Source organism: Glycine max, chromosome 17 (assembly GCF_000004515.6).
Source record: "Glycine max cultivar Williams 82 chromosome 17, Glycine_max_v4.0, whole genome shotgun sequence".
In the NCBI taxonomy this organism is placed as follows: domain Eukaryota; kingdom Viridiplantae; phylum Streptophyta; class Magnoliopsida; order Fabales; family Fabaceae; genus Glycine; species Glycine max.
Window position 1 is genome coordinate 7,473,569 of NC_038253.2, and position 9,978 is coordinate 7,483,546.

At 35.8% G+C, this 9,978-nt stretch overlaps 1 protein-coding gene across 1 annotated transcript; it reads right to left on the minus strand.

The window, feature by feature from the left end:
• Positions 1-1,001: 1,001 nt before the first annotated feature.
• LOC121173822 (DDT domain-containing protein DDR4) lies at positions 1,002-9,688 on the minus strand. The gene is made up of 12 exons (XM_041011130.1): positions 8,917-9,688; positions 8,725-8,835; positions 6,954-7,040; positions 6,823-6,860; positions 6,661-6,742; positions 5,811-5,917; positions 5,535-5,700; positions 4,394-4,486; positions 4,119-4,242; positions 2,482-2,524; positions 2,165-2,350; positions 1,002-2,086 (listed from the first exon to the last, which is right to left on the minus strand). Exons 1-12 carry the CDS (start codon positions 9,268-9,270, stop codon positions 1,336-1,338), a joined length of 2,142 nt encoding a protein of 713 aa, XP_040867064.1. The 5' UTR covers positions 9,271-9,688; the 3' UTR covers positions 1,002-1,335.
• Positions 9,689-9,978: the final 290 nt, after the last annotated feature.

The following is a 9,978-nucleotide window of genomic DNA, read 5'->3' on the forward strand; positions in this document are numbered from 1 at the left end:
CAACAAATTTCTAATACATGTAATATTTATATAACCATTCCAACAGTGTCCTAGAAAAATAGTATCTTAGGTAAAAACAACACACGCATTGCCATTTAAAAGAAAGAATTTATATTAGACTTGGGTACTTACAATAATCTGTTAAGAAAATATAGCATCACGTTGTTGTTGATTGTGTATTAAAATTGAAAGCGACCTATAAGAACATTTGAATCTAATAAAAATTTATCATTAGAATAATCAATTTAAAACATTGAGTTTAATTTTGATATATTGTTGTTGTGATGATTTTTATATTTTTAATAAATTAGAAATTAATTTAAATATAACTTTTAACATAATTAGTATAAAAGTTAATAATATTACCACTATCATAATTTATGCTTTGATGATGTTATGTTTCATGTATAGTTAATTTTGACTGAACTCTGCAAATATTTTGTTGATCGAGATTTAAAATACATCGATGGTGACATTTCACTTTGATGTGATTGGGATGTGGTGAATACCATAAATCCCTGCAAGACACTCTCGAGTACCAGAGTAATGATATCGAGTAATAGTTAATCAAATACTATTGACATTATCTATATTTATAGGAGTATAAAATGGATTAGATTCCTTGACATGAGGCAAAGGGCCTCTAAATGAGTTATTCTATCTAAGTGTAGCAACGTGCTAACTTACTCTAAGACAAGGTGTGCATAGATGTATTCGTACCTTTAAATAAACTGATTTCTTTCTTTTTCTTCATTTCTGCAATCTTCGCGTAGCTTCCAAGTTTCTTGACACCCTTAACATTTTCTTTACATTTTTTGGTAACAGGTATCCTCCACTTTCTTTATCTCTTTATTTTCTCACTATGATTAACCTAATATTATTATGTTCTTTATGAAATTGACCAGAATTTGAAAAAAATAATCTAAATTTTCTACTGTAATGCTAATCAGCAATCAGTATCAAATTCAAGAAGAAAAAAAAAAAGAGAAACGGGGGCATGATAGTCTGAAAGCCACATACATCTTTTTTAAAGTTACAGTTATTGTACACGGATCGGATGGGGTAAATAACGCCGATCAATTTTCTCATTTTTGGGGGACCCTTTGAATGTAAAAATACTAAAAAAATGACTACCTAATCTACATAACTGAGTATCACGCTGCTTCTGGTTGCAAATCATGCACCAAGGGCTGCTTAGATTGTGCCATAGGAAGAGACCTGATCGTAACTTCCTCTGGGGGCTTATAACAAAATTTATAGTTCTATTATCATACATACCCATTGGCTTCCCTGATAGGAAACTACAATCCCTGCTCTCAACCATAATGGGAAGCTTCAGTAATCATTGTCTTCATCTTTCATTATTGTGTTTGGACCATCATCGAAACCCGTGCTAGGGGCAAGCTCATTCAAATCAAGGAAGCGTCTCTTTCCTGTGCTGCTCTCAACTTCCTCCTGACCAGGACTGCTTAATTTTTCAGGAGGCTGGTTTTGTTCATTCTCTTCTACTGCTGGATATGGAACAGGCTCATCTACTTTCTTTTCTTGTTCTTCATTATCACTGCCATCTGAATCTTCACTTTCCATCATGTATTCACCATTCTCACTGGGATCTGAGTGATCAGCTGATGAATTAGACTTCTCAGATTTGATCAACTCTGTTTCTGATTCTGATGCCTCACATTGTCGGTAATTTATACGATTTTTAGTTGCCCTCTTACTGCGTCTTAGACCGGATTGTATCTCACCCACAGACCTGAGTTTGGTTTCTCTCCTTGTGCGGCCACGCAACTGTTTGACCTTGAGGGGTTTGTCACTATCCTCACTTATGCTTAAGGAATCATCGTCATCGTCATCTTCTTCTTCATCATCTTCAACATTGTATTCATCCCACTGATACTCTTCATCATCTCCTTCGGAGCCACTAGAAGACATCCTTTTCTGCTTGCGTTTCTTGAGATATTCTTCATCATATACGGCTTCTCCAACAATATCATCATCACTGTCGAAGTCTGTCTCATTATCTGATACTGCCTCAACAAACTCTCTTTCTGTATACCGTTTAGGTCTCCGTCTTTGACGATTGCTAATGTTAAAATGAAGTTATTAGTGATATTTGGAAGAAAGCATCTTAACATATTTGAAAGAAACAAAAACTACACACCTTCGATCCAAGTTGTCAGTTTCATTATCTTCTTTGTCATCATCAGAATCAGATGATTCTGGAGATGATATACCAAAATTCCGATCTAGTGTAGCATATGGAGGACCATATTTACCATTAGTCAAAGCTTCCGCTTTTGCTACCGATTCTCTCCTGGGCATATGTTCTGGAGATGACTGTTTCTGCCTGAAAATGAAGAAACAGATACATATGCCCTGAGTAGATGGAACAAGTGAACGAATATGACCAACTCATCTCCCTCCCCACATTGCATAACACATATACACAACAAAGAGAGAAAGGATATAAGCACATACTTGGTTACTTTAATTGCTTCCTTGATTGACTGATCATAATCATCTGCAATAACAGTAATTTCAAAAGTTAGGTTAGGGTAAAACAAGCACATAGTAGTTTTCTGAGGGTGTAAGTTGATTTGAGTCCAACATAAAAGAAAACCAGGAAGTTCAGGCATAACAATTTGAACAAAACCACTAGGAGTGGGTTAGATGTGAGTGTTTTGGATAATATGCAAATCATAGGTTCAGACCATCATGCTCAATATAAAAAAAAATGGACACAATTTTAGCTTTAACAGAATGCCAACATATGAAGTTGCATCTTGCATAAAATGTGACAATGAAAAATCTACAAGGGAAAACACATCCAAAACTAGTTTTTTGGATCTTGAACCACCATGGATTGAAAAAGAAAAATCTACAACCGTTGCGATAATGGGAAAGGTTACATATGCTTTTACCCTTGTGAGGGGAGTTGTTTCCATATGCCTAAAACCAAGGACCGCGAAACCACAAGGTCAAAATCTTACCATCCCAAAGGGCCTACCCTCATAAATTACCCAAGAACTAAGTATGAAATAAAGAATCCAAGAATTTTATTAAAAAAAATTACCATGTTGAAACAGGCTGACTGGCAGAGATGAAAAATCCAATGTGACATTATTTATCAAATCGAGATAGTACCAAGATAGAGAATATAAGTGGAGGGAACAACACTCACCTTACAAGTTAGTTCTGTAGGGTTGAGTTAGATCCAAAACCCAAATTGTAAGATGATAACAAAGCCTATCCTAGATCCACTAACGAGCCACCGACCATATTTTTCATGCACCAAGTCCAAAAGTGTTGAGCATGTAATTGGAAAAAATCCAAGTCCCACATCAGCTAGAGTTAATGCCAAGATAGAGTATATAAGTGGGGGGCAACCCTCACCTTACAAACCGGTTTTGTAATGTAGAGTTAGGTCCAAAACCCAAATTTTAAGAGATTGGGTGACTCATTGGATGATCCAAAAACAGAGCTACAATCAGGTAGTTCCAGATCCAGTGCAGTATTGCTATAGTAGTAGCCAGTGGCATACCCCAGGCCTTTGGGTAACCAGACATTTCCCAAGAAACATAACAGAGATGATGGGTAAATGGATCCATCCTAAGTGCCTCAAACACTAGGAGGTGCACTAGGAGGTGCCTGGGGCCCAAGCACAATCACAGAAATTCAATTTTTTGTTGAAATTATAATATTTAGGTAGGAAAAGGAGGATATAATACTATTCAATTACATCAATATGTGTTGTAATTGTGAAAGAAAATACTGATTCAAAAGTCCCACTTATCCTAATAATTAGGTCAAGTACTAGTATAGAATTTACTAGAACAAGCCCCAAGCTCACTAATACAATAAAATTATTAATCTTAATTAAATAAGAAAACAAATCAGGAAATATTGGGAAACAACTCCCCATATTGCTTCCCCAATATATAGGATCATGTAAGATGCTCTAAAACATTCAACGATATAATCAAGATATTTATGAGATGCTTTTTTAGATATTCAAACATTTATACAAAAGGAGTGCAGACTAATCAACCTGCAATGTAGGCATTAATACCATGAAAAAATTGGCTCCAGTTATCATTAAACTTTCAAGTTCTTACCAAAAGTGTAGGTAACAGGTTTCCTGTCACGAAGAGAACGCCCAGGACCAAGCCCGTCAACAACCAAGTAATTATCAAGCAGAAGAGCTTGTCTGTGTTGCTTTTTCAGCAACTTCTCCTTTTTCTGTGCCAAACAAATCAATTTGGTATCATTTCAAAATGCAATTAAGATGCTTCAAGGATCGCAAATCAAGATTTTTAAAATAATAGACAGAAATTTGGGAATTTAATTTTGCAAACACCAGTTCTTCTCAAATTTCTCGACCCTCGAGTACCTTATGAACTTTCTCAATTTCAGGAAGCATGTCTATCTTCAGCCTTTTCCCCACAGAAGTCTCTGTTCTGTTTTTACTTGAGAAAAGCTTCTCCTGTGTGAGCAGATGAAAGAATTGATTAAATTCACATGTGACACAGCTTAATGTAAAGAAAATAAGAGCAAGGAAAGGGGTACATGATTCTTTGTTTTTTGTTCTTACAGAAAACGAAAAAGAAAAATAAGGGTGAATCCAATCATCTGGATAAAGTTTTATCTGCTAAATAACATTGACCGCAGTGAGTATAATTATAATTCAATAAAGGTTTAGCTACAAACAAGTTATAATGTTTGCTTGTGAGATCAATAAAGGTTTAGCTCAAACATTTTGAATCAGGTATTATGAAACCTACATAACAAAGCTACAAAGATGTCTTGGAATTTTGAGAACCACCCACAACATGATTGAGGAGGATTTTGCCTGCCTTTGTGTAAGAACTGCTAAATCCAATAAGTACCAAGCAGAAAAGAAAAAAGAAAAAAAAGAACAGCATTTGTTTAGCAATTTATTATATTAAAGAAAATCCTTGCAGAATTTTCAGATATCTAACAGTATATTTTTTTTCATTTTCTTATTTATGCATGTGTATCCTAAAGTGGATTGTGATAACCTACTAACAGCACAATGTTCTTTTTTCTTTGTAAGATTAAATAATGAAATACACAAAATCAAGAAAATACGTAAGAAATAAGAAGCTTGGGTAACTTCAATCATGCAAGTTTTCATTTGAAATATAATTTGATTATGATAAATAAGTTGTTAACCTAACATGTTCGCAATTCAGGGATAAAACATAATTTGGATTTCCAACAAAAATAATGTTTTGTACCTTAACATAGTTTGCTTAGAATATTGATTGGGCTTTCTAATCATAATTAAAGTAGAATTGTTTTGTGTTTTCCAACATAACAACACTATTATGTAATTTACTTTTAAATTTATTAAGTGATTCATTATCTAAATCACAAATCTATAACACCAATGTCCCAACTTCAATCAAGCCATCCATCCAACAATTACAACAAACATGTTAATTGTTCTGTGTTTAAGTGATAAGTAACTCATTAAGATGAACGTAGATCAACCAGCTTTAGTAACTTACAGAAACATCTTCAAATTCATCAAAATTGGTAGCAATTACTTCCCACAGGTATGATGTGTTAGAAAGAACCAGGGAACCTCTTGGTTTCCCTTTCTTCATTTGTACCACTTCGGTTTTCCTTATTTCTCGATACATCCTATGACCAATAATGGGGTCATCTTCATACCTGCACCAGTCAAATTTCAAATGAATAAAAACCAGACCTAAATGTACAATAATTTGTAATATAACATTTCAAAATTTTACCATGACATCACAAAAACAAAAGTTTATTACCAATAAGAAATTCCATTTGAATCACCTCCAATACGCTCTTTACGGAATGTTGAAAGTTGAACACCGTGTTTCATTGAGTTGTCAATATAACTTCGGATATCTTCTTGCTGCAAAACATTACTTAAATTTGATCATTACATCACTCAGAAAATACAAAAAGGGAAAACAGAGTAAGAAGAACATTTGGGGAATTGTGGGTGCAGTCAGTGTGGGTTTTGATCTTGGGGTTCTGGCTTCCCTGACCCCTTAAAGACTTCTAAGGAGGCCTAATAAGAGGCAAAATTCATTGGCCCTAGAAAAAAGAAAAAAGAACATAGCCACACATATGTGTGGATTGTAATATGGAAAATGCTGTTTGGTATGAACAATTTTTCGTAAAAACAGTACAATGAATATCATTGGTTGAGAGCATAAAAAGAAGGATACAGAGTAACGGAAAATTAGCAATTTACAAGGACCCCACCAAGTATGGTCATTTGTCAGTTATTTTCCACTATTCGTGCTCCCTTTCATAACAATTGGTTTGTACTAAACAGGACTACTCTTGTAATACATGACATGACAGTATGTTGATGCTGACTATAACAAATTGTTAGATACGCAAGCATAACAGACTCTTTTATGTGAAAGATAGAAGGAGCAAGGCAAAATAAGCAAAATAAAGAGACAATGCCATGCATAGAACATAAACAGCATCTAACTCAGTGCACAACATGAATGGACTTTGTATATAATCATTCGTTAAGATTCAAGCTAATATCATAGAGGGACCTCATCATACCATACCAAAGTTCACCCATTTAAGATGAAAACATATAGATAGATGAATATTAAAAAAAACATAACATACCTCAACACGAATATCACATAATACTTTTAAGATAACAACACGGACCCCTGGATCAAGTAATTTATATATTTCAATCTCCGCCCTGTCACATTAGCATAATCTGAGACTTGAGATATATGAAGATTAAGATTCTAGGGTTACAAAAATTGCATGAACACTTACCCATGTGAAGCAACAATTGGAAGATCCCCATCAGCAACCTACATTTGAATTCCATCATCTTATTAGCTCTAGAAATTGTAAAATATACATTATTATAAAATATCAGCTTGCTGATTAAATTAATTTATTACCCAATGCCACCAATCTCTCAATTTCCTGCATAATACGGTTATCCAAGTATCGCGTGTGAGTGCCATTCGTGTAATAGGAGGGATTGCCTATTAAAATGTTTAATATATGTTAATATCAGACCAGTAGAAGCTCTGCAAACATGTGGAGAAGAAAGTACTGATTTTCTAAAGGAATAAACCTTGAGAAAGATCATTGCAGAAGAATTACATCTAAATCCACAACTTCAAAGTTCAAACACCTCTTATAAGATTTGAAACTGTGCGATTACTTACAATTAACAGCCTTGACTTCCCCCCACTTGATTTAATAGAGACTAGTGCAAGGTTGATGTTTTTACAATACTCAAGTTAAAATCATAATTCATATAGTTATAAACATAAGTTCAAGTACCACGACTGTTTTCATTCAGTCCGTGACTCATTAGATCAGGGACTGGTTAAGTATGCTGCCTTTAACATCATTTATAAGCACAGGAACATCACAATAAAATGTTAAATCATCAAACTTTTCAGAGTATACTAGTCTCACAAGTCACAGTATTTGAATCTTGTAGAAAACTACAGTTCAAGTCAGAAAACTTTCAGTAATAATTAGGTATGAAAAAGACTTTTGTACCCCCAAAGTTTAGAGAATTCTTCTGAGTTGGCCTTTCCTTTTGGTATCCAGGGTATATATAACCCCTTGCAAAAGCAACTTTTAGATTGATTTGCATCCAGAACATTAAGTGAGGGGCCAAAAGTCAACACATGGATATTAAAATTTATGCAGATTGTTTTGGAGCTTGTAACCATTTCATAAAGAAAGCACTATCATTTTTGTTCTTAAAAGTGACAACTACATGGAATAAACAAACATCATGGTTGCATCCCATGCTTCAGCAGGGAAATGGGACTTTAGATCAGCTTATCACAACTCCCCAATTTAACACTCATGCATGGAGAAGAAAGAAAAATGCAAATTCATATTAATCTTTTAGCTATTGAATAAAGGGCTTCTCATAATTGTAATAAAAACCTCCCAATCAAGTACCTGCTTTCTACTCACAAATCTCAGTCAACCTCAAGCACGCAATCAGTCACAACTCACAAACAATTATATCCATCTCAGACTATTATATTTGTGAAATTCATTGCAAGGTCATCAATCCATTAATGTAATTTGAAAACTAAAAAATTTAGGATTCCTTCCATCAAATCCAGTATTACAGAAGTCAACTACCCCATTGGACAAAGATTCAGCCCAACTGCTGGGAATGCCCTGAGTTTATGATCTGGGTCCAACTCATTCACTTAGAAAACTTACACAAGTTCTCACCTTTGTCATAAAAACATTCTGAACACATATAGCTACATTTATGCTTGCACTAAGACTAAACAACACCAATGCAAATGTCTGTCACTCTACTCTCTTCCAACCACATAGCTACATTTATGCTTCCATGCCATAATTAGAAACACCCCACTTCATAACTCTAAAATTTCTTTACAGTTAGGCATCCAACTCAACCAGGTTACAAAACTAAATTCTGCAATCTAAGTTGGAGTATAAACATTCCAAATAAGTAAATTCAGCACAGAACAGAAAGAAACACAATCATAGAATACTAATTAAACATGTGCAGAGTAAACACCACACCACAACAACAAGCTCTAGACAAACTCAATCCGCAAAAGATTAATACCTACATCACGGAATAGTGATGAAATGCCCTAAACATGAACAAAGCACCAAACCACAAGCTCAAGGGAGGGGGGGTGGGGGGGAACCGACCTTTAGCAAAGGCATATGTATATGAAACAAAGTATCGTTGGGAGCAAGAAGAGCTGTCTCGAACTCTTCCGCAGAGAATTCCAACGAGATATTCAAAAGAGGCCTAAACAGCTGCAAAAAGGCACAACATTTCAACTTACAGAAAACACAAAAAACGCAATCCAAAGAAAAAAATTACACTTTGCAGCTCACGTGCAAGAAATTCAGCACGGAAGCGAACTCCCACATCGACCGCAGGTTCCACCGCGGCAACTGCGACGGCGACGGCGGCTCCACCAGCGGAGTCACGATCTTGCTGCATTGCGACGGTGGCCGCGGCGAACCCTCCTTCCTCGCACGCGCCACCTTCTTCGACGGCGCCGGCGAGGAAAGGAGGCGAGAGGAGGCGCGCATGGTGCACGCGCGGGAGGGGCGGGTGCTCCTGGTGGTGAGCGGAGGAGGAGCGGCGGCGGTGGTTTCCTCCTTCAAATCGGAGACATGGTTCGGAGGATTGGGTTCCGGCGAGGATCGTTCGCCGGGAACTGAAGGAGGGGATCCGTAGGGCATGGCGACGAAGATGAAATTAGGGTTTAGGGAAGTTACTGTGAGATTACATGTAGAGCATCATGATTCATGGGTTACCATTAGATGGTAGAAAAAGAAAAAGAAAAAAAAAAGAGAGAGAGAGAAGGAGATAGGAAGGACCAAAGGGTCCAATCCAAACCCTCAAATTCAAAGGTGAGTGTTACTCTATGAGCTGCTCATGTGAATCAAAGTCACTGCAAAATAGGAAAAACACTTTGAAGCAAAGTGATGAGAGAGAGAGAGGGAGAAGTAGTGGTCACTCAGTGGTAGATTTGGTTTGGTTTGAGGTTAGATTTGCTTTCACCTTGGATCAATTGGTAAAACCGTAAAAGTAAAATAAAATCTACTTTTTTTTTCCTCTCCTAGGTTGGACTGTTGACTAGGTTTACTTTAGATTTTCTTGACTACACACTTCTTCAGTTCTTCTGTTTTTATAGTTAGACTAAGTATGTTAGAATTAGCTTTATAAGACATATTGACACACTAGTCAGATTAAGTGCGTATTTGCTTACATGACAGATTGACATATATTAATTTGAAGTAATTTTTTTTATTTATCTATTTTGCATTATTTGTGAGATTTTGATGTGATTTTGAACATGATTATAGACGTGTTGTGCTATGCATGTTGCATACCGAGTCTTTTGAGCTTGATAGATGATGGGTCGTGTATTTTCTTAGCCAATGGAG